Here is a 24198-nt window from a genome sequence, read left to right on the forward strand (position 1 = left end):
AGAAGTCCATTCCAGTCACCACCCCAGGGCAGAATCTAGCCAGCAGGGCAGAGTGCCTCAGACAGAAGCATCTGGACCAGCCTGACCTGACCTAACTGCCAACCCCTTTGATCTTGCTGGAGCATGATTTCAAGAAAACATCAGGCTCCGTGGGTTCTCAGAAGCCTACACTACAAACCAGAGGAGGTTTTTGTAAAGCTCTGTAGCACTGTGATTGGGGGGTATACACGGTGCTTCAAAACCCGCAGAGACCTGTACAAAAACTGCAGGGCAAAAGTGCCAGTTCCCTGGGGAAATCCCCAGCCTGGGTCTGGTGCCGCAGGGAATAAAGGGGGCTGGCAGCCTTCCCTCATGGTCTGTAGTCCAGAAGGGATGCCAAGGAGTCGACTGGACCAGGCAGATGACCCCAGCTGCTGGCCTCACTCGATGCTGTTCTTCCTTGGGTGAAAACAGCATTACAACATTTTCTTAGAGCGCATACAGGGAATACAAATAGGTGGTTGTTTAAAAATGATCCCTGTCTTGCTTTCATGTCGATTCTATTGCAAAATAGAATTATATGAGCCATTTCATGTGGAATTTCTAAACCCAAGTCCCTAAAGAGATTTGTCTGAGAACTTTGCTTTTGCAGTTTGGGAAGGTGGATTTAAAGAGACATTGATTTGTTCTCAGGCAATCACCAGCTACCCATACCTGATCAGTGCTTCATGCCACCCTGTCTGTCCTAGTGCCACACATTATCTGAGCTTAAAGCCACACTGGTGACTGTAAAGTTCTTGACTCTGGAGGATTCAAGGATTCTAAGACTTGCCACTTTGATGGTGGCAGCTTTCTGAGACAGAATTAGGCTTGGGTCTAGAAATGAGAACAATCTAAACCAACAAAAAGCTAGGGCTCAGAGACCTTCACAAGTCGCTGTGCTGGAAACATTCACCATGGGCATATGTGCTCCCACCTATTCTCACATCACAGCCTCCTGAAAGCAAAACTGCCCCTATTTGGGGTTATTAAATTATCACGAACCAGTTAGATGAGCAACAAGTGCCATTTTTCAAGGAACTGAGCATGAAAGACCCTCCAACCCTGAAGCTCATGGGAAGGAGTGAGGCAGGAACTCTGCTGAGGTTTTTGGATCACCCTCAACAGCTGTGTAACTGATAAGCTCATCTTCGGACAAGGAACCCGCGTGACTGTGGAACCAAGTAAGTAACCCTTTTTTCTGGAACTTGGGGTTAATGTATCCTCCACCTAAGGAGGCAGAAATCTCAGGAAATGTGGAAGGGGTACAGATGACACTCAGCACTACAACGGGCGTCAAGGAGGACCCCTGGGAGGAGATGAATTGTACTTAACTCCTTCATAGAAGTCAGGGGGGGAGGTGACACCAAAAATTAGAATTTGGGGATGTGGAAGAACCCCTACAGAGAGAAAACTCTGCCCAATCCATGGAATGCAGGTCAGGCTGAAGAAACGAGATTCACTGGTCCAAATCCCCAAGCAGGGTCAGAATGGACCTGGAATGAGGTTGACCTGAGCCAGGTGATTCTGTTAAAGTGGTTCAAATATAAATAATTCTGACCTTCCATAGGCCAAACCCCAGCCCCTAGGAGAGCCCAGAACTGCACCAGTTCCCTGGGCAGGGAGAGTGAGCCAGAGCAAGTGATCATCTGCTACAAATGTGTTGCTACATTTCTCTTTAGAAAAAAGGAAGGTGTTCCAGACATTCATTTCTTATTGTTTGAGCTGCAAATTTCTGTTTTTAGCAAGAAAAATGATTGTGGTTCCCAGTGAGACACGATTCCAGGCAGAACAAAGTGAATGTGTAATGCTTCCAACTAAGAAATGCTTTGAAGTTTGTCAGACACAGCCAGGAGAAGCTCCCTCAGGACTCCTGCTGTCCATTTTCCCCACACACGGGATATGGTGCCACTCACTAATTAACTGTTATAAAGGAATCAGTGCTGATGTTGTTGAAGGATTGTGCTCAACACAGAAAGCATCTTTTGTTGTCACTTAAGTGAAATTTGAACTCAATAATGCCTTGCTTTGCGAAAGAAAAAAAAATAGACAGTGGTTTCTTCTTGGCAGCAGTTTCAAGTTAGATAGTGCATATCTTAAGCCAGAGAATGTAATAAAACAATACCAAAAAAATTAAAGGTCCTAGGGAAGTCTAGCAATGGGGGTCAGTGGTCCCAAGTCTGCTGAACTGGCTACTAGAAAAGAAACAATACACTCTGGAGTTTTCTAAGGTAAGAGAAGGCTCTAGAGAAGCAGGATGGGAGACTACAATGTGGTAGGCTCCTCAAAGAATAGTCTGGAATAGGATAGTCCTGAGTGTATGAAATGAAGGAGGCAGAGTGTTGAGGGCAGAGGAAGACAAAGGACAAGCCTCGGCAGGCATTTCCAGACCTCAGGTGCTGTGGGGAAAGCTGGCAGGGGCTTTGTGTGCATGGGGAAATAAAGAGGGCCAACACTATTCTAATAGAGGCAGGGCAGAGAAATTCACATTTTTAAAATATAAAAATAAAAATCTTAGTAAAGTTTTATAAATTCGAGCAATTCAGGCACTTGCCTTTAAACATTTTTGACTTTACAATTTCTTGCTGAAGTAATAGCTTATCCACATTCCCAAAAACATTAGTGGCTGACTTCCCTGACCTCCCTCTGTTCTTTGCCAAGTTCTTCCTGTTAATTCGGTTCCTCTGCTTTCTGATTTACTGGGTCCACTACTTCTCTGAGTGGGACATGCATAGCATCTGATTCTAGGTGGCCCACAGATAGACTTTTTCTTTTGAATTGCTTTTAATAGAGATCAGAATAGTACAAGTAGGTCATCAAAACCATATGACTAAGTTTCCTTATAAGTTAAATTATAAGTTATAAGAGTGACTAAAATTAAAGAAATTATTTAGCAAATTGTAACGGATGGATTATAGCCCTAAAAAAGGAGATGTGTTAATTGAAAAACTCTGAGCAGGTGCATTCCATCATTTTTTAAAATGAAAAGATTAGGAGCATCCAGACTATTGCCTACATTTTTAGCCAACTGATAGTGGATTAAAGAGGCCTCACTGTAACCAGCCTTTATCTTCTCAGAAGTCTACTTTCTTTTGATGCTTTCTTTCCTCAGGAGCATCTTTCAAGTTCTTATTTGCAGGGCTCCCAGGTAACATAAAACTAACAGAACAGGTCTATACAAACCCCATAGCCATGGATCCCACTGCACACTTTCACCCTCTAGATACAGAAAACCTGGGGATACCATTTAACTTCATAAAACAGAAACAGAGAACAGGACTAAATAGCACACAGCAAGGTGCCACAATGGACAGATGTGCTACTGAGCATGACAATGACAGGAGTTTAGGAAAAGGCCACCATCATCAGAAACCTCCTCACAAAAGTGGGCCACTAGGTGGGCTTAGGATGCTGTTTTGTATTTCATCATTACATCAACTACTATTTTTTGAGTGTCGTCAGACCACAGGGCTAGGCACTTTATGAAAGTCAATTATTTAGTTCTCATGGTGATCATATGGGACTAGTTACCATTACTTGCATTTTGTAAATCCAGCAACAATCTCAGAGGGGTTCCCCAACATCACACAGCTTAACAGTCATAATTTGAATCATCTGTCTGATTCCATAATCTGTGCTCATTAACCCCCTACTCTTCTATCAGGGCTGCGATCCACTGAATTTCCACTGGGTAGAAAACCCACAGAGGTTCTTCCTGCTTGGTCCAGCCTGTCCCTCAGGCTCCAGCTGAATAAGAAACAACAAGCTATGTAGATTTCCTTCCAGCTGCCACCCCTACCACCTCCTTCACCAAGGAAGGACTCCTGCCCCCACACCAGAGCCAGTTACCCAGACAGCCATTCTCCTTCCACAGGAGGAGCCGGGAGGGGTCCATCCCTCACATTGCACCCCAGGGCCTGAGACCCCCTAAACACATAAAGGTCCAGATGATGACTGGAGCATCTCTTTTCCCCAAGGAGAGCAATCCATAAAATCCTGGGTTATCAATATGTTTCCAACATTCCAAAAGATATGTTTCCCACTGCTCCCAACCACTGGCCTGCCATCTTTGGCATCCTCTCTCATTCATGATGAGTATGTCTCAGAATGGAGACTTTGCACCTGTACATCCCTCTCCCTGGAGGCATTTTCTCCTAGAGACTCAGTATAGCTTTCTTTCCTCCTCCTCCAGGTCTATACTCAAATGTCACTTCCAGTAAGGTCTTCCCCAACCTGTGATTCTGCAGATCCCCTTTCCTATTATGTTATTTATAGTCCTCTTGTCCACCTGAAACTTTACATTAATTTGTCGTCTGTCTCCCCTGTTCCATGAGAGCAAAGACTTTTCAGTTGTTCCTTACTATATCCACAAGTACATTCAAGGCACTAAATAAATGTTTGTTACAGGAGTGAATGAATGAATAAATGAATCAATCAGAAGACAAGTCAGTTGCAGTTTAGGCAAAAGGAAATAGAAATGGAAGTAAGCTGGAAACCTACAGGACCAAATCTGTGTTCCAACCTGTGACATGTCACTGTCCCTATATGCCAAGCACTATTCTAGGTACCAAGAAATCAGCATGAACAGAACAGAAAACCATGCCTTGTTGGAGCTTACTTTCAATGGCAAAAGACAGAGGGTAAAAAAAGAAAAAAAATATATATACACACACACACACATTATTTTAGGTAGAAATAAGCTCTGTGGGGAAAATTTTAAGCAGGAAAGTAGAATAAAAAACTGTAGTGGGAAGAAGCGGTGTGCAATTTTAGAGGAGTCACAAAAGTCCTCATTGGAGAGGTGACCTTTGAGCAGAGACCTGAGGAGGTGGCAGCATGAGTCAGCAGCTATCTGGAGGAATTGATCTTCAGACAGAGGACATGGCGCTGCCTGGAGTGTGTGAAAAACAGTCAGGAGGACCATGGCTGGAGGAAAGAGAGAGCCAGGGAGAGAATTTGAAGATGAGGTCAGATTAGTAATGGGGGTGGGGAAGTGTGGCTGGTAGGCCAGTGTAGGGACTTCTACTTTCAGAGTGGAAAGGGAGGACTGGAAGAGCCAAATGGAAGTCAGGTAAGACAGAAACCTGATTCTAGTCCTCACCCATGACCCTACAAAGTGGGCACCATCCTCAGCTCAAAGAACACCAAGAAGCAGGACTTGTTCTCCCTCTCCAACCTCTCCCAACAGTCCTTCCTGTGAGGGAGCTCTGTACTTACTGAAATTACATTCCCCTGCTTCAAATAAAACTTATTTCCTCTGAGTCTAAACCTAATAAACATTTTAATAATTACATTTGGGGCTTTCTAGTTTACAGAATGCTTTAGGTACATCCTTTTATTTAATCTTACAACCTACCAACACAGAAGATAGTATCTTCATTTTATAAAAGAGGCACATAAAGCTCAGTGAACTTCAGGAACTCAGCCAAAGTTACACACTCTGGGAGGGACAGATTCAGATCTCCTATCCTGCTGCTTCACCACAGCTGAGAAGCACCTTCATTTTTAGTGATTCTCAAGTGCTTTATAAAAAAATGCATAGTACTTCCTTGGTTTTGTGAGTGACATACAGACAATCTCATAGACGCTGATTTTTACATATGACAGAAGCTAATTTAACTGTCACTTCTAAGTGTGAGTGTGGCACTTAGAGCTTGCTGAAATTTAGTACTCATGAATATATTATTAAAATAGACTGAAGAACCTAATTCCATTATGTACTGAGAAGTCTGTCTGCTGCACAGCGCTCAGAAGCAATGCAAATTTCCCACTGAATAGCAAACGGAATTCCTGCAAGGTTAGAATGAGTGGAGGACATAACCCACTAGGTCTTCACCCCACCTAAGTGTCACCCAGAGGCGAAGAACCACAGCTCTAGGACCACTGTTCCACTCTTTCTTACCCCCAATCAAAACAAAAAAAAATTTTCCAGTCTATAGTCTCTCATGCAGAACACAAGTTCTGTCAGATTGTAACATGGGAAAAAGCTTGGATTTCTCTGTGACCCAGAAGTCCTCTGCTGCTTTGACCTGAAACACAGTCCCCAAGACCAAAGGGAACAGACACTGGGCCAGATAGGACAGAGAATCCCATCTAATGGATATCATGTGACTTGGCAACTGGGGCCAGACTGGGTTGTGTAAAGAGAAAAGTAAAGTGATTATTAGATCAAATTTATCAGCTGTAGAAAAATACTGATCTCTGGCAAAGGAGCCTATTTGGAATTAGAACCACATAAGCAACTTATTTTTCTTTCTTATGACTAATATGTTTGGAATTTGTCTTTATTAAATATTTCCCTAAATCTCCAGGTTAGGAAATAGTTCTCAGGTTTTTGAAAAATTCCTCCAATGGGTAATTTAGCAAGGGTTGGTTTGAGGGACAGGGAGTGAATTTCTGATCAAATCCAAGATGAGGTGTGTGCTCCGGCTAGCCCTCTTAATCCACTGTCCTTCCTGGCACCTTCATTGTCTCCTCTCTGCCTGACCTACTCTAGAGAAGCTGTTTCCTCCCCATCTGTACACTCACCAGGCACAGTTCTAGGACACAACTGTGAACAGACCCCACACTACAATCCTTCCAGATGTGTGAGTGTAACGAAGAGCCTTTAAACCGAAACACGGAGGCCAAGTTCCAATCTTCTCTTTGACTGATGGTCTCTGGGACTTTTCTGAAAAAAAATTTCTAAGGTGTCTGCTGGCTCTAACACACTATAATCCTGATGATTCTCCCAGACCAATTCTTAGAAATAATTTGGTAGGCAAAACAGGGGAGACCAGTGGTGTGAATGTCCTGTGACCCAGGAGAAATTCTGTGATTTAATTTTTAAAAAAAAGTACTGAAAAGAGATCAAAATTCTCTCTATGTAACTGTTAATTAATCCTTCATGATCAAAGAAGTTTGGACAGGTGACAGCTGAGGCTACTGAGGTGTCACCTATTACTCTGGTTCGATGGATAGAAACTCCAGAGACCTGAGAGTGAGACCCAGCTCAGCCCTCATTGTCTTACCCACTTTTACCTTCAGGGACATCATCTGTGAGACGGATCTAATAATACACCTCACGGAGTTGGTTGCAGCATTTGTTGAAGTAGTAAGAGACACCAGTTGTTTGTCAAGTAGTATTCATACACATGGTAGTCACCTAGGATTATTATGATCTTTTGGCTCCACAATGAGTTCAGAACCACTAGTCCCCCAGGCTTCTGAGTCGGTGGCACTTGCTCCAGCCATAATGTCCTCCCCCCTCCAACTGAGGCAGAGTCCTATTGTGATTGACTTAACCTGAGCCCTACAGTTATGTTTCTGCTCACAATGATCATTTGGCAGCTCACAGAAAAACCAAAATGATTCCTTTCTCCCTGCAAAAATACAATCCTAAAGCAAGATGTGGAAGGAAGAAATAGCAGGTTGAGATAATAATAACAGAAAACCTAGGGACTTTCCTAAATGTCGACACTCAGAAGATAATAGACATCAAACAAGCTGCCACAATATAATGCTTAGACCTCAGAAACCCTTACAAAGTTCTATGTCTCCAGCTACCCTTATTCTGCCCCACCCACCCTTTCCAAACAGATGAACCAGACTAATAGGGGCATATAGTTTCGAGGTTTTTTGTACTGAGACCTAGAGTTGTGCCTGAACAGCGCAGCTCATCTTTGGAAGCGGTACTGAACTCATCGTGGAGCCACGTAAGTTGTGCAAGTTACTGTAGCTAGGTGTGCATATACCCTTAGAGTTGTTGGAGCCCAGTACTGAATGAACAGAGCTTCTTGGGAAGCTGGAAGGTTCTAAATTAGAAATCCATCGTTTGTTGCAAAAAGTCAAGGTAAAAGTTGAGGGAAAGTATATTAGGGTTCTATTAAGAAAATATTCTGTGTATGCTTGGAAACTCTGTGCTAAGTCTTGGTATTGATAAGTTTTCTATGACCATCTAAAAAATTCCTAGGTCAAGCTTCTGGTTCTGACCTCCATGAATAATAAATTTGCAAGCTCTAGATCAGGAGGGTTTCTCCACTGTTTTTGAGGGAAGAGTCATGGTCACAGCATAGGAAGAAGGAGTGTTAGAAAGAAGAGAAATATTATGAAAGAGTTAAATTAAAAGGCTCTCTTTCTCTCCTCCCTCCCCCCCCCCCCCGCCTTGCCAATTCTGCCTTTGCCCCTCTTTTTTTTTTTTTTCTGAGAATGTGCAGTAAATCATCTTGGCTTTCTCAAACTGAATGATCCCCAAGGTCCCACCCTAGCCTGGGTCTGCAGAGAGCAGTTACATGCTCGCTTCTTGTTAGCCCTGAATGTGGGGACTCTGCACAAGGGTCCAGGAACCCACATCTGATGTAGAAACACAGCCACAAACTTTAGAACAATAGAGACGTAATGGTGCTATCCTGAAGACAATGTCCACTGGTAACCTGTTCCAGTCTTTGGAAATCCAGGGGCTATATTCAAGTAGTTTGGCTGCCAGCAGTCAATCACTGGGACCAGGCCAGAGAACAATAATCTTTCAGATGATTTCCAAAGTGACAAATCCAATGGGTCAGGTGTCACTTCCTGCATGGTTAGACAATAATTTTGTTTATTTGAGAGGGAATAAAGAAGTGGGTAAAGGAACACGAACGTGGTAAGGCCATCTGACAACCCCAGTGGTGACCAGTACTGCCAACATGGTCTCTGCCTCTCAGAGGATAACGTGAACTTGTAGGGACTTTCCTAAATGTTGACGCTCAGAAGATAATAGACATCAAACAAGCTGCCAAAATGTAATGCTTAATCCCCAGGAAACCCTTACTAAGTCTCCAGCTATCTTCATTTCATTTCCTGTTTCTTCCAGAGAAATAGTAGAATTTGGTGAGTTTTCCTAACTTTGAGGGGAGAGAGATTAGAACAATGAAAAGAAGGAGGGAAACAGAATCAGGTTGTAGCTGATTGCAGTCTGATTGATGTTTGGCAAATTGCATCTGAGCAAAAAAGTATTGTGTTTCATTTTCCCTTTAAATCATATCCACTTGAAATTCAGAATTATCTGCAGTGTTAGAATCAAATCTTGAGGCTGTGCCTTTGGGAGTCTTAGGGAAAAAGGAAATTGATGAAATTGATGCTTAGCTTCTCTGTTGGGACACTGACCACACTTCTCAAGGATGCTCCATTTGCTTCTCCGGTTTTGCCTTCCTGCAGAGATGGAGTATAATATGATGATGGGAAGCTCAGGTGGGGGAAGTGAAAATTTCAAATCAAGTCCCCAGTCCTTAAAGTTTTGACAGAAAATAATGGCTCTACAAAACTGTCATTCTCTTCTGCCCAGCTCTTTCTCTAGACTCTTGAGTTTGGGTGATGAGAAAGAGTAATCCTCATGGTCTTTAAGTTCTGTTTCACATGATTACAACACACTCCTGAGACTCAGGTCTGGATCCAGAATCAGGAGAAATTATAAAACAAAAATGAACAAGCCAAAGCAATCCCCAGCTTTTCTGACCTGCATCCACAACACACAGCACCAAAGGGATCCCCCAACAGCAACCAATTTCTTACTCAACCCTCAGGTCCTTAGAAAGCTTTTCATGAGGCTCAGGGAATTTGAAAGCAGATTCTTTATTATTGTGAGACTCACTGTGAGTGATGGGCAGAAATTAGGTTTCTAATCAAAAAAAACAGCATTTGTAACCCAAGAGAAGGGAACCAGAGAATAAGAACAAGACTGTTGCTCAGCCCTCCTCTCCTTGGCATAGCATTCATTATAATAAATGCCAATATCCAGTGCCCCATCTCTACACCAAACTATAGTGTTCTTCTTGGAGAGCCCTCTCAATAAGTTAAGTTTTCCATCTTGAAGGCAGATAACGGTCATCTAGCTGACAACTTTCCCTTCCTTGTCTCAACTCTGTCCCTGAATCTTTTGGATGGGGACTTGGAGCTCAGTTTCCCATCAGCAGTTCGACTATTATTAGCTTCAAAGGGAACTGAGACTCTACTCAACCCCTGGCCTCATCAAGGGCATCTTTGTAGTTCTATGAGCTGCCAGGTCTCTAGGTTGAGACACAAGACTGGGGAGGCAAGGCGCAGATGTGTGAGTCCAGGCCCCAGGACCAGCCCCAGGCTGGTTACCCGTAAGGCAGTGTCACAATGTGCTCCTGGGACACCCGACAGATGTTTTTTGGAACTGGCACTGAACTCTTCGTGGAACCCCGTGAGTTGATTTTTTTCCCCTATGTTTCTATGAATAATTTGAGCGCTGGGACTGGGGCTGCTATCCAGTTTATGTAATAAATTATAACAAGTAGATTAACTTGTCACTAGGAGATGGTATGGTACAGAGGTGAAGTGGGCCAGAGTGAAGACACTGAGCCACTGAAGAAACTCTGTAGCTATTTTCATTTTAAATATATGTATACTAAAACACAGTCCCCACTTACCACTGAAATTTTCAGTGTGACCCAGAAAATAAATCTGAGAAAAAATTTTTTTTACTAATAGTTGGAGCATTCAGGTACAGGGAAGATAGTGACAGGAACACTTTGGCACAAATTCTCCAGGAAGTTGCTTAATCCTAAACATATCCCTGACTAATATGCATGCCTCCTTGCAAATCACAAATGTTCTTCAGCTTGTGAGATCTTGGGAAAAGGTGGTTAGCTTGTTAGAGTAATCAGGTACAGCAAACTTTCAGAATTTAAGTGAAATTTCATATTGGCAGACAGTCTTGAAATTCTGAGTGATATTGATTACAGATGTTGTGATTCTTAGAGGACCAGGAAGATTCTTAATGTGAATCTAAAATAGAAGATATCTAATATCATAAATTAAGAAAAACTGTTCAGGAAGAGTATATACTTCTGTATTATTTGCCAACACATAATCTTAGCATTATATTATTACTCATAAAAAAAGAAAGTACAAAAACAAAATAACAATTGTCCAAATTGACTCTAAACACATAGTGAAATTTAGTTATATTCATGGAACAAGAAGAGACACTAGTCTCAGAAGATAAACAATTAAACCTTTTGTTCAAATCTTACATAAGAATAAATCTTGTCTTAAATTTTATATGACTTCAAATTTTTGTGTAAGTCAAATATAAAGGCAACAAAGATACATATGGCAACTACATTGAGTGCATTGTATTTATAGTTAAAAAAGAAAGGTTCAGTTCATTCAGAGAGCCTTTTCTTTGGTTACCATGATACCAAGTAATGGATCAAATAAAACACTTTTCTCTCAATTATTTTGAACATATAGACATTAAGTTAGAAAGAGAATCTGAAGAAAAAAAATGCTTTAAAAACTCAGTGCGTTATGTTCTTTCTGAAATGCTGAGTAATAGATTCAGAGCTCAGTATCATGAGTGCATGAACTTCAGAAATCTATCTTGTCAGCTATATTACATGGTTCAAATTAATTAAAGCCAGGTGTGATAGTGCATGCCTGTAATGCCACGGACTCAGTGGGGCAGAGGCAGGAGGATCACAAGTTCAAGCCAGCTTTGACAACTTAGTAAGACCCTGTCTCAAAATAAAAATATAAAAGTGACTGGGAACGTAGCTCAGTGGTAGAGAGTCCCTGGTCTTAAAACCCAGTACTGAAAAAAATTTATTTGAAATCAATTTCCCCAACCCAAAGTGATCATTGGCAACTGCCTGATTAATTTAGACTTTTAAATCCTAAGCAAGCCTTTATTGTCCAAATAAATCAGACTAGGATTGGGTCATCCTTTAAATAACCAAGAAGACAGTGTTGGAATGTTTTGTTGTTGCTCTTTGGGGGGTTGGTTGTTTGTTGTTTGGGTTTTCTTTTTTTATGGGCAAATATCCTTTCTAACTCATAATTCCCTTGAAAACCAACCATTCTACATCTCAAACCCAAGGCAGGATGGTGAACAAGAAATACCACAGTTGCAAAGGAAGGTGAGTGGTGAGGCCTGTGGTTTCCAACCGTTAGCACTAGGGTTATCCGTTTCTGCTATCAGGGTTTCAGCTATGCAAGAAAACAGAACAGTGAAGGTTTTCTCATGCAGGTTGAAAGCCAGTTCCAGGAAAGCCCTTTGAAAAAAATCCCAATCTCCCCTTTTGTCTAGAGCTAAAGCCAAAAAAGGATGAGTTTCCAGCCCTGAGTAACTGGAACAGAATACAGTCTTTTGGCTGAGCTTCTTGGCAGAGAAAAAAAAATGGAGAATTTTGATAGCAGTAATGAGGGGGTTTCCTCTGAACAGCTTATTCCCTAGAAAAGCCCTGAACAGCCAAGTTTATCTACTAAATGATGCTCAGCAGGAACTTCCTGACCAGCAATCACTCCCTCTCAACCAGTTGCAATCAGGAGATCTCTTCTAGTTTCACAGTCATGAGCCACACAGCAGAAGCTCAAATCCAGATTCTGGGCAGAGCACTAGAAAAATCTTTCTTTCTCTGTCTACACATTCACCATCAAGACTTTCCTTCTAGTAATACCCAATTTCTTGCTTGTAGATCACAGAAAAGAAAAAGCACACTAGAATTCAACATGTTTTTCATTGGATATCAAGAAGTCAAACACTCCAAAATTATCAATACTAAGCCATATTCATAAGAGCAATTAACATTGAAAATCAGAAATGAAGCTTAGGATTGAAAATACATCCATATTGCCATGCTCAGGTTGATTTTCTTTCCTAACTCCAGGTACTAGCAAGTCTCCTTCTTTAGGAGATGGTATGAGATAGCCTACGAGTTTCCAAGTTTCCATGGACACAAAATTTATCACAATTCAGAAACTTCAATAAGGCACAGTGTGAAAAAAAATCATTACTACATTTCTCAAAGCTTCAAGACTTTCAGTTTTAAGGAAAGAAAAAGATGCATACACAGAGTAGCAGATAGATGATAGTTCAAGGTAAGGCATGAAAGAAGACAAGGCCAGTAGGGGACCCAATTACTGGGACCAACATTCCACAGCTCCTCCTAGAATAAAACAAGAAGAAACGGGCTTAAGCTAGTTTTATGCCTGTAAGTACTTTCTGAGAATAATAGTTGCTATTCTCTGATTAAAGACTTAAAAGGGATTTCAGAGTAGTCAGATCCTTCCAAAAAAATAAATATACAATACTGAAGGCAAAGAGATATGCCACTCAACTTCAGCAGATCCTTTCCAGTCCATAAAATGGGGATGACCCCCTGCAGTGACTCCAACACTTCTATTCTCAGAGTGTCTAAACCCATCATACAGACCTTCTCAGACTCTTGATTCTTCAAGTGACATAATGCATAGCATAAAAAAAAAAAACCTAACCCAATCTCCCTCCAAGGGTCTTATGCATTTAAAATAAACCTACTGAGGTAGGCACATATGTAGCCTGAACTCAACTGTCCAGAGGATTGATTAAAAAGTCATAGATAACTGAAACCCAGATGATCCAGAAACTTCTTTGTAGTTGTTATTTTCTCTCTCTGCTTCTAGGCCTATCTCTTAGCAGCTCCTAAATAGAAGTCAAATTAACTACCTTTCATTTCTTTTCTCTAAAAATCCCAGACCATTAGCAGGATGCAGGGAGCTCTGGATTGTAGTGTTGGGCCCCAGGAGAACTGAAGTAACCATCGCTGTTTAACTTCTATAAAGTTGTAATTCATCATCTCATGCAATAATTTGATGATGCTTGCAGAAACTCAGCCTCCTACCAAACCATCCGTTTTCATCATGAAAAATGGAACAAATGTTGCTTGTCTGGTGAAGGATTTCTATCCCAAGGATGTAAATATAAATCTCAAATCATCTAAGAAGATAGTAGAATTTGACCCTGCTATAGTCGTCTCCCCCAGCGGGAAGTACAGTGCTGTCAAGCTTGGTCGGTATGAAGATCCAAATTCAGTGAGGTGTTCAGTTCAACACAACGGTGAAATGGTGCACTCCACTGAGTTTGAATTGAACACAACTTCAGTTGGTAGGTATCTGGCTTCAAGGGACTGGAGATTGTAGGGAAGGGAAGTTGTGGGGAAAGAGAAGTTAGAGATTGAACTCTGGACATATCATCTTCAATTTAGCATTGTGCTGGGGAAAAAAAAAAAAAACTTAGAGTGCTCATCATTGAGTGGGAAGGAAATGCTTGCATCCCTAGGTGGGATCTAAGATAAAGTCTCATCTCACCCCATCTCTGCACTTCAACCATTGCACCATTCTTTTTCATACAAATGACTGTCCTGCTACTATGGTCTGACATTGAAGTTTCAGGTGCAATTTGCTCCAGCAGTAAATAGGGCAGCCCAACCTGTCATGGGATTAAGAATTCTAGCCTGTTAGAATATGCCAGGATGTTGGCCTTCTGGTGCCAAAAAGCCCAGAACAGGAAGTAGGCTGGCTGGGTAAACAGCCATAGGACCTTAACTAAGTTATACTCCCTGGTCCTCAGTTTATTTACCTTAAGTCTCAGCTGCTTTTAAAATACAAAAATCCTTTGAGGGGCTGGGGCTGGGGCTCAGTGGTAGAGGGCTTGCCTCGCACATGTGAGGCACTGGGTTCGATCCTCAGCACCACAGAAAAATAAATAAAGAAATAAATAAAGATATTGTGTTCATCTACAACTAAAAAAAATTCTTTTAGTTTAAAAAAAATCCTTTGAGTCTCTCAGTTGCCAATGTAACCTTGACCACTGCTGTTTGTTCCAGATAATCAAAATCAAGTGAGTCCTAAAAACAATTCTAAAACTTCAGAGAGCTGCCATAAACCAAGAGGTAAGTTCAAGTCAAAGCACCATTTTCAGAACTGAGGATGGAAGTAAACTCTGTAGTCCTCAACTGGGACCAAAAAGCATCAGATCACCAAAGAAAATAAAACTTGTCAAAAGAAGGGAAAACCAGTTGGTTGACTTCCCCAGCACAGCTCGCCTGGCTGCCAGTATGGGTTTCTAAAACTTGCCTGGCTGGGTGGGAGCAGCAGCCTGAGGTCCCTGGTGCTCTCCTGCTCCAAGCAGAACTTGCAGGACAGAAAGAACTATGGTGATTTGGGGCAGGCTGGCATCCGTGTTGTAGACCCAATTTCTAGGAGGGACTTTAATCTGTTGTAAAGCCACCATCTTCACTCTTGTTCCACCACAGTGCATGCTGAGAAGGTGAACACGATGTCCCTCACAGTGCTAGGACTACGAATGCTGTTTGCTAAGAGCATTGCCATCAATTTTCTCTTGACTGCCAAGTTATTTTTCTTCTAAGGTAAGAATTAGCTGCTTCTTATTCCCACCTCCACCCAAGTTATACTGTACGTAGGAGAAAGAGCTTTAGACATGGTAAGAAACCAAGAAGCCCTGGGAAGGGAATAACACATAGAGATGTACTTAGAATTAACAAGGCCGGCCATCTCAGTCACTCAGTATAACATCCCTTCTCCTGTTATCCTTTTATTTTAATCCAGACTCAAAACCTGTTATATATTATAAGGTATTTTTTTCTTAATATGCCAGCCAATAACTACCACTTCCACCCCTGGGAGAAAATCAAAACTAAATAAGGAGAATTAGTCTTTTTAACATTATTTTGTTTATTCAGCCAAGGGATCATGGGTTATTTGCAAGGCCATAAGTAGAGCTCCTTCACCTAAAGAACGTTCAAGGGTGAACATGCACCCCCATTAGTAGTGAAAAGTCACTGTTAGCTACCCAGCATTCACACAAAGTCAAGGCTGTGATATTAATTATTTGCCTCTTACTTGCATCCATTTTCAGGCAATCTAGTATATATTCAAGCCTGGGACTAGGCTTGAAGCTCCCATCTCTCATTCTTTTTCCAATGACCCAAATATTCACCAGTCCCAGCTCCTATTCTAGGAACAACCCTAGACCTAGAGTGTTGGGCTGTTCTGCCCCAAACAGTAAACATACCCAGTTATTCTCAAATGGGTGTGCATCCCCACCTGCCACTTTACTAACAATCCCAGGACCACAAGCAGCAAGGGTATATAAGTAGTGCTATTCTAGGAGTCAGAAGACCTAAGTTTTAGTCCTACCTTTGTCACTAACCCACTGCATTACGTTAGCTAGGTTCCTTCACCTCTGTGGACCCAGGTTTTAAGAATGACTGCAAGATAGCAAATGGGTTTCATGACTATACTGAGTAAGAGTAGCTGGACTATTGCTGTGTTTAGAAGAGATACGTGACATGCAATCTATGAGCAATGTCTGCAGTGATACAGCAAATACCCTCCATCCTCAGGTAATCAGTCCTACAACTCCTTCCAGACTCACTGACTGTGGTTCTATAACAACTTTCCTTCACTTGCAGGCTGACTGGCACGAGGAAGCTGCGCTCCCAGAAGGAAACCAAAAGCTTGCGAAGACGCTGTCTCCTAGGCTTCGGCCTTATTTAAACTGCTGCTAATCAAACCAATTTCCCGTTAAAGGCAACAACCCCACTTCATTCTTAGCCTGGTAGAAAACAAAAGTCCTGGGAATGGGAGTTTATGGTCCTAACTATTTTACATGCTGCTTTATACAGTGACTGAAAGATATAAAAAATATATAGGACCTATGTTATTTTATTCCTATACCTGATACACTTTGAAAATGATCTTTCATTCCATTTTTACTTTCTTTAATTCAACAAATAGAAAGAGGGGAGCAACAGGTCACCAACTCCATTCCCCATGAGGAAAATAGTCCAGGAGGAGGAAAACTGGTGTCCCTTTACCTACACAGGGAAGGCTCTGCTCAGCCCAGCACTAGATTTGTCCCAAACCAGCATCCTTGTGTTCCTCTCCTGTGGTTTACTCCACCCTCTATATTCACACTAGAGATTTGACATGGCAGTAAGGGGTGGAGGGCCAATTTCAGCACTTTCTGCTTTTCCTGGTACTTTACAAATGAAATTACATTTGACTTCCCTAATACTCTCTAAGCAGGCAATGGGGTTTTAAATTCTCATCTAAATACTCTCCATTCTATTAGCAAAGATCAGAGTAAAATACAAAGGAAAGGCACTTCTTTCTGTTAACTGATTTAACATACATGGACTGACTCCCTCTAAGTCTCAAGCACTGTACTGAGAGAAGATGAATAAGATATGGGGCCTGCTTTCAAGCAATTCATTATGCAAGTGTGTTTGGAGTGAGGGATAGGAGTGAGACCTCTATTTTCCCTGTTTATCGATATATATATATATATATATATATATATATATATATATATATATATATATAAAATCTTCTGCCTGTCAATCTATACCCAGGGAATTTGAGATCATCAGACAGACACTGATTCTTTTGCACGGGCCTTTAATGTTGCTGGTTTTCTGCCTTTTGTCTTAGCCCTCATCTCAGTTGCATTTATTAAACAGCATCATGTGCCACCTCGCCTCTGGCTTTATTCATTGCAGACCTCTGTGGGGGGAAAGTCAGATCGTGTAAACTCACTATTAGTCAGCCAAAAGCCAAACTGCACTTATAGGTCACACCACAGCTTCCTGGGCCCCAGGCCGGAGGCTCATGCCTGGGGAATTCAGCCCTGAGTTTCCTGCTGCTGCTGCAGCTGCTGTTAGAGCAATAACAATAGCTGAGCTGCAGTGTGGCATTGAGACCTGCAACTCCCACCTCAGCAAGGTCACAGCTTTGTCCACATACACAAGCTCAGGTAGCAGAGCCCTAGCAACACAGTACTGTGATTCCCTCCTCTTGTATGTGTGTGTGGAGTGCCAAGCAAGCAGTATGCCTCTCCAAGAGAGTTTACCTCACCAATAACTGCCCCTGCCATCACCAACTGCAAACTCCCACATGAAGTCTTCACAACCCAAAGGAAAGGAGGCCTAGCACATTAAGAGACAATAGGCCTAGATGGATACCTAGATGGATACGCCAGGTCTAGGGAAAAACAAAAGATTCCATGCAACTTCCCCCTGTATATATAAAGAATGCCTATTTCCAAAGCATTCACTCCTGTTACCTTGTATAACATGAGAATATTTCTCTGAAGTTGCTAGTAATGAAAAATGTATCCTCATTTTACAGATGAAAAAAAAAATTGTCCCCTCAAAGAAGTAAGTACTTCGTCCAAAGTCATTCAGTGAGGCAGGGATACAGCTAGGGGCACAACCAAGACCTCAAGACTGTTAGTCCAAAATTTCTGCACATTGTATCCCAAAATGAGGACAAGAAATCAGTCTGAATATCAGTTAGACTGCACTTTAGGACAGTCCTATAGTCCCCAACCTTTAGCGTATGCACCAGAAAAAATAAAAATAAATTAAAAAATAAAATATATATATATATATATATATATATATATATATATATATATATATATATATATCTCCTAGTACATCACAGGACCATGGAATTTTTTCCACTTGAAAGAGCCTCAAGTAAAGATTTAAGGTCAGGCATTATGGTGCATGCCTGTAATCCCAGCAACTTAAGAGACTGAGACAGGAGGATCACAAGTTTGAGGCTAGCCTTGGCAACTTAGCAAGATCCTGTCTCAAAATTAAAAAGAAATAAAAAAGACTGGGGAATATAGCTCAGTAGTAAAGTGCCACTAAGTTCAATCCCAGTATCATAAAGAAAAAAGAAGAGATTTAAGGAAAGAGCCAAGGAACATTTGTTTGCCTTCAGATCTGGGGCCACTATGTATGCTGGTTGAGTGATGCACTCAGTAAGCAGCAGAAAAGAAGCCCCAGGAGATGAACTACTTGCCCAAGGCCTGTGGCTCCCTCACCCCATGCTCTTTCCATTGTTCCATATAGGGTTACTCTCTGCCTACTATCTTCTAAGAGCCAGATAAACTGCTGCCCAAACTGCCCACTGCTAAAGCCTCCTGGGGTGCACCGCAGGAGACAGCCCTAGACGGGCACCACAGCATCCCTGCCTGTTAGTAACCAGCTATAAGGCACTGGGAATATTTGTCCCCCACCCCTCTAGACTTAGTGTATTTCCTGTAGAAGAATGTCTGAGGTCTCTTCCATGTCTAGGATTATCTCTACTAACTCCAACAGTTCTTTTATGACAGAGAAGCCAATAGAAGTAGAGGGAGGAAGGACTGAGCCCCAGGGACTGAGGATATATCTATTTCAACACCAACAACTCAGTTTTCCCTGGAGAACATGATGTCTCATGGGCACAGCACTGAGCTCCAAACTCAAGGCCTTGGAAACTGGAATTCTGGGATTTGGAGATAACTGTGTAGGAGAATCTGATGATCTTTATGAAAGAAAAACATGTTCTCCAAGTATGGTAAGTAAAATGGAGGTATCAGAAAATATCTAGGAGAAATAAGGTGGCTGGATATAACAAGATGCAGAAAGAAGGGAAATCAAGAAAAAGTTTTTAAAGTAAATGAATTTTTTGTCCAATTTGATTCTTAAAATGAAAACAGACGAATTCATAATAATAAATCTAATGATGGAGGTTAAAATAAAGTACTGCTGATGACCTCTCCTTAGACTGACTCTTCACCTGTGCCTTTCTGATCCTCCTCACAGCAAACACAGCACAGACTTGGGGACCCAAAGATAATGCTCCCTCAAGCCTGCAGCTCTCCCTTGCCAACACAAGTCACTCAGATGACAAAAGCCCACTGAAAAGAAGTGGAAGAAGCTCTGCTCCTCACAGGCCAGGGTGTTTCTGTGGACGTGATCAGGTTTTTTAACTGGTCACCTTAGGACACCTAAGGTGTCACTTTAGGTGTCACTTTAGGACACCTCTAAAGACAAGGCTAGAACACAAAATGACCAGGAGAAGGATGCTAGCTCTAGATCGTGGCCCTCCCTGAGAGGTAGCTCTGCAGAGCTGTTCCCCAGAGGTTTGTGTGCAGACTTCCTGGGCACCTGCATCACCGTGGGATCCACAGCACAATAGTAAGTGGCACTGTCTTCCAGCCTCACTTGGGATATCACCAGGTGGAAGGTTTTCTGGGTCGGATTGTGCTTCACAGAAAATCGGCCTTGAGCAAAATCTGCATATTTAGATCTGGTGTTATCCTTATAAAGGATAAACTGAAAGGACCCCTCTGACCTTTTTCGGTACCAGTACAAATCTGGATTTGAGAAGCTAACATCATAAGTGCAGGGCAACATTAGCTCACTGCCACTTAACACCGTCTGGTCTTCAGAATTCTGGGTCACCTGATTACACAGCATGCCTTTGTCTGAAAAGAGAAGAAATGAGAAAAATAGTGAATTCTGTACTCCCTACCACCAAGTCCACTCAAAACCCCCAGCTCAGAGGAACCCAATGGGGAGAGACAAGAGAAAGACACAAATGAAAGGCAGAGGCAGAGAATGACTGCAAAACCAAGTTTCCAAGAGAAACAGACCAAGCCTTTGCAAGTCAGAGAAGGAGAAATGGGAGGCAGAACAAGACGAGCACCAAAAAATGAATCCACTTACAGAAAAACAAAAGGCTAAAGCCCACAATAAGAATCATCTTTTTTTCATGTCAGGGCAGAACATGTAGAGTAAAACAGGGTTCCTGAAATCTCTAAGACCATCTTAAGGTTTTGGGCAGGAAGGGGCTGGGAAGTAGGCAGCCCTGAGGTCACGTGACTCAATGATTCTGTAGCTCTGAGGCAGATGCCCCCACCAGGGGAACTGGCAGTTGATGATGTAGGTCCCCCTCCAACCTGAACCAATTTTTGACAACAAAAATGAGTTACTTTAAGATATGAAGGGAAAAGGAGAGAGAGAGAGAAAGGAAGAGAAAAAGAGGGAGAGAGGAAGGAGAAAGAGGGAAGAGAGAAACTGTGAATTCAGTGATCACATGCTTGGATATCCCATTGCTATAAAAGTAATTTATACTCCATTTCTGCATCTTCTGGTCACAGACTGGTACATCAGTCCACAAATCACACTTTGAGCAGCTCGTCTCACAGTACCTGGCACAGCAGTGAACACTTTGTAGAACTCAATAAATGAAGCAAATGAATGAGTGCCTTTGTAATACTCAGGAAATGGAATAAATAAATAATTCCCTGATTGCCTTGTGTAAAGAGGGAGAGAAGAGGATTGGACAAGACTGTTTCTAACATCTGTCCTAGACTTGGAAAGCTTTGACTGGGGTGCCTGGAGTAGTGCCCTGATCCTGAGAGCCCTTGGCAGCCCACACTTGGCTCCAGCTGGAAAATTCTCCCCACAGCAGAGCTTCCTGGTGGGGGACCTGTCATAAGCAGGTTACAAGCTCATAGTGGCTATGGGCCTGGAGTGGCTTGAGCCCCTGAGCTTGCCCCTTGTGGCCATATGCCACACAAATTATGGCTCAACATTTGGAAAGCACTGCTCTAGAAAAGAAAATCCTCACTCCCCAAAACCTAGGAGTATTCCTAGGAGTCTCTGTAAGAGTTCCTTTGTCTCCCTTTTTCCCCTATAGTCAACTCATCAGTAAGACTTTGCAGTCGTACCATAAAAATATCTCTCCAGGCAATCTGCTTCTCCCATCTCCACAGCCACCACCTCCTGCAACCATCATCATCTCTTATGGGGACTGTGATAACAACTCCCTAACTGGTTCCCTTATTTCTGCTCTTGTCCCTGGGTAATCCATTCTCCGAGTCTTTATAAATTGCAAACCCATGACGCCAGCTGGCCTTCTTTTCCTGGACCTCTACAACCTGCAAAGATCCAGCCCCTGCCTGCTCTCCAGCCTTGCCCACAGCTGCTCCTTTCTCTCACTCCCCTTCAGCCGTGGTGGCCTTCCTTCTGGTCCTCTTCAGGTTCACCTCTCTAGCTAAATCTCTGGTCCCAATTTTTCTCAAATATCAGCTCAAAGAGGCTCCACCAGTTGCTCAAGTAAATTAGCTGCCTGCCCCACCATTGTCACCCTCAATTACATCTCTGTTCATCTTTTCCCACACATCGCCATCTGAAAAATAAAATATTTATATATTTATTATTTCCTTCTTCCATTACACTCACACCATAATATAAGCTTCATAAAGATAAAGACCTTGTTTAGGTTTTCACTGACATGTAGATAGCCTCAGCCCCCAGGCTTGTGTCTGCCACATAATAGACAGTCAATAAATATTTTTGTGATAAAGGAATACAACTTTATCCACTTAAAAACTCACCATAGGCACAGATAATGTTGCCAGATTTAGCAAATAAAATACAGGGCACCCAGTTAAATGTGAACTTCAAATAAACAATAAAAATTTTAGTAAAATTTAGAATGTGCTGTATTTGGGACACAGTATGCTAAAAGAATATTAATTGTTTATCTGGAATTCAAATTTCACTGGAAATCCTGTATTTTATCTAATAACCTTATGCATGGAGAATTCCAAAGTAAATAGCAAGTGAGCCAAAGGACCATCCAAGGGGCCCCTGGATGTGGAAGAGGAAGGTTCACCTGAGCAGAGGCTGCTTGTGGCAGGGTCCCTTCCACAGAACTCAGTCACTGCAGGCAGAAGTATGTTTCAGAACTTCCATCTCCCAAGCCCAAGGACTCTGCTCAGTCCCCATCCACAGTCTTCCAGGCTCTGGAAGGAAACAATTTTCAAGCGGAACTGTTACTCCTCTTCTAACTGCCCAACTCAGTTACAGCTGACCAAATCCAACAACGGAGACATGGGCTTCATGGGCCTTCACATACAGAGGGATACATCCTGTCCCCTAATGCTTCATATGAAGTTTCAGACACTGAGCCTTGCTTGGGGTAGCATAATCGAGATTTCCCTGCCCTGGTGTCCTTCCAACATTTTTTGAAAGGTGTTCCTTCAGTAAGGGCACTTTTAGGAAGGTCACACAGCATCATGGCCAAGTGGGCTTCTGGAACCAACCTGGTTCATATCACATCCAACATCTACTTGCTTTGTGATCTTCAACATGACCTAACCCCCTATAAAATGAAGATAACAATAGCTTTTACCCTGGACTATTGGGAAATAAAATGAAAGAACACATGCAATGCACCTAGAAAATAAATTACTTTGAGTCTTAGGTATTGCTGTTGCTATTGTCATTTTATTAGACAGATAGATATAGTTTCTGAGCATTCTTCTCATCAAAGCTACTCACAGAAAAGCTACTGAATAAATCTAAAATATAAAGTTGTAAAACTTGGCAAAAGACATGCTATACCAATCAATGGTAAAGAAAAAGAAAGAGAGACTTTGCATCTTCAATTTGTTGTCAATACATAAGCACATTATCATGGAGTACTGTGCTCCCCAGACCTGAGCCAGATGTGCTCTTCCCAAATCCCAGAGAGCATTAAGAGCATAAGAAATGGGCCTTCAAGCCTATTGTTCTTAGGTCTTCCAAAAGTTGCAACTTTGGTATGACTGAGTGACCCCAAAATTCAAGGATGGAGAGATCCTCAAGATATGGTAACCACTTTTACTTAGTGCCCTTCAATATCTCCACCCCTTCTCCCTTAACCATATTGATATCTGCAACCTGAGATACCAGGTATCCTGCAGGCACCATGTCCCACTTGAAGCAAGACTGCCTTGTCTTAGCATAAAATCACCACTTAAGAAGGGCTCTGAACCGGTGGGACCAAAAGATGTGTCCCATAGTCTAGGTCTTGATCACTCTTGTCGCTCAAAAACGGCACTTTTCTTTCTCCCAGTGTCCTTTGGGGTAGGCCCCTTCGTTTCTTACCTTGCAGCGCCCTCTGCTGCTCTGATCATCCCATGTCCCTCACAGGTCATGCTGGAGGTTAACAGAAAGTAGGTCAGGGAAGGAAAACATTCTTTGTTCACAACTTAAATAAAAAATGTTCCTCTTTTCTCCATTCCCCATTCAACCCTGAGACTGGCAGCTGCTTCTCTGTTGGCCCAAAGGGTCCGTTCCTCACCAGTCACCCAAAGAGAATTGTCTTCAAGGATATGAGATCACACCCTAAGAGGATAGATGGATGGATGTTTTCATCTACAAAAAGCCCCAAACAACATTTGAGGACATGGAGAAATTTATTTGGATGAATATAGATGAATGGATCCCTTGTGAAAGAACAGAAACATGATTAAAAAGGAAAAGCTTAGAAACAATTGAAAAATGCGTGATAATGGGGTGAATCGTCCAGAGAAATTTCTACACCCCGTCTTCCTGCTCCACAGTCTGTTCCAAGATCCTGGGGGCAGAAATGGTCTTCTTCACCTTGGTGGGAAGCACACCAGGGAAGGACCAGGGCCAGCAGATACCTTCCACTGCCCAGGCCGGGGCAGCACAGGGATTTTCAGGGCCTACAATTCAGGGAAACATCTTGCTACATCTGGACAAGAAGGAGCGTGAAGAACAC

General features: G+C 42.2%; 3 gene segments (V, D, J or C); 2 read left to right on the forward strand and 1 right to left on the reverse strand.

Annotated features, from left to right (window-relative positions):
* Window positions 1-24198, forward strand: part of LOC114078987 (T-cell receptor alpha chain constant-like) — a 438631-nt gene that overhangs the window by 339857 nt on the left and 74576 nt on the right.
* LOC114080270 (T cell receptor delta constant-like) lies at window positions 1082-17315 on the forward strand. The segment is given in 5 exon segments: window positions 1082-1202; window positions 13646-13924; window positions 14646-14711; window positions 15075-15188; window positions 16254-17315. Coding segments are annotated over 3 exon segments (423 nt in total).
* Window positions 9061-20448, reverse strand: LOC114080271 (T cell receptor delta variable 3-like). The segment is given in 3 exon segments: window positions 9061-9186; window positions 19785-20104; window positions 20346-20448. Coding segments are annotated over 3 exon segments (459 nt in total).

This window comes from Marmota flaviventris, chromosome 2 (genome assembly GCF_047511675.1).
Source record: "Marmota flaviventris isolate mMarFla1 chromosome 2, mMarFla1.hap1, whole genome shotgun sequence".
In the NCBI taxonomy this organism is placed as follows: domain Eukaryota; kingdom Metazoa; phylum Chordata; class Mammalia; order Rodentia; family Sciuridae; genus Marmota; species Marmota flaviventris.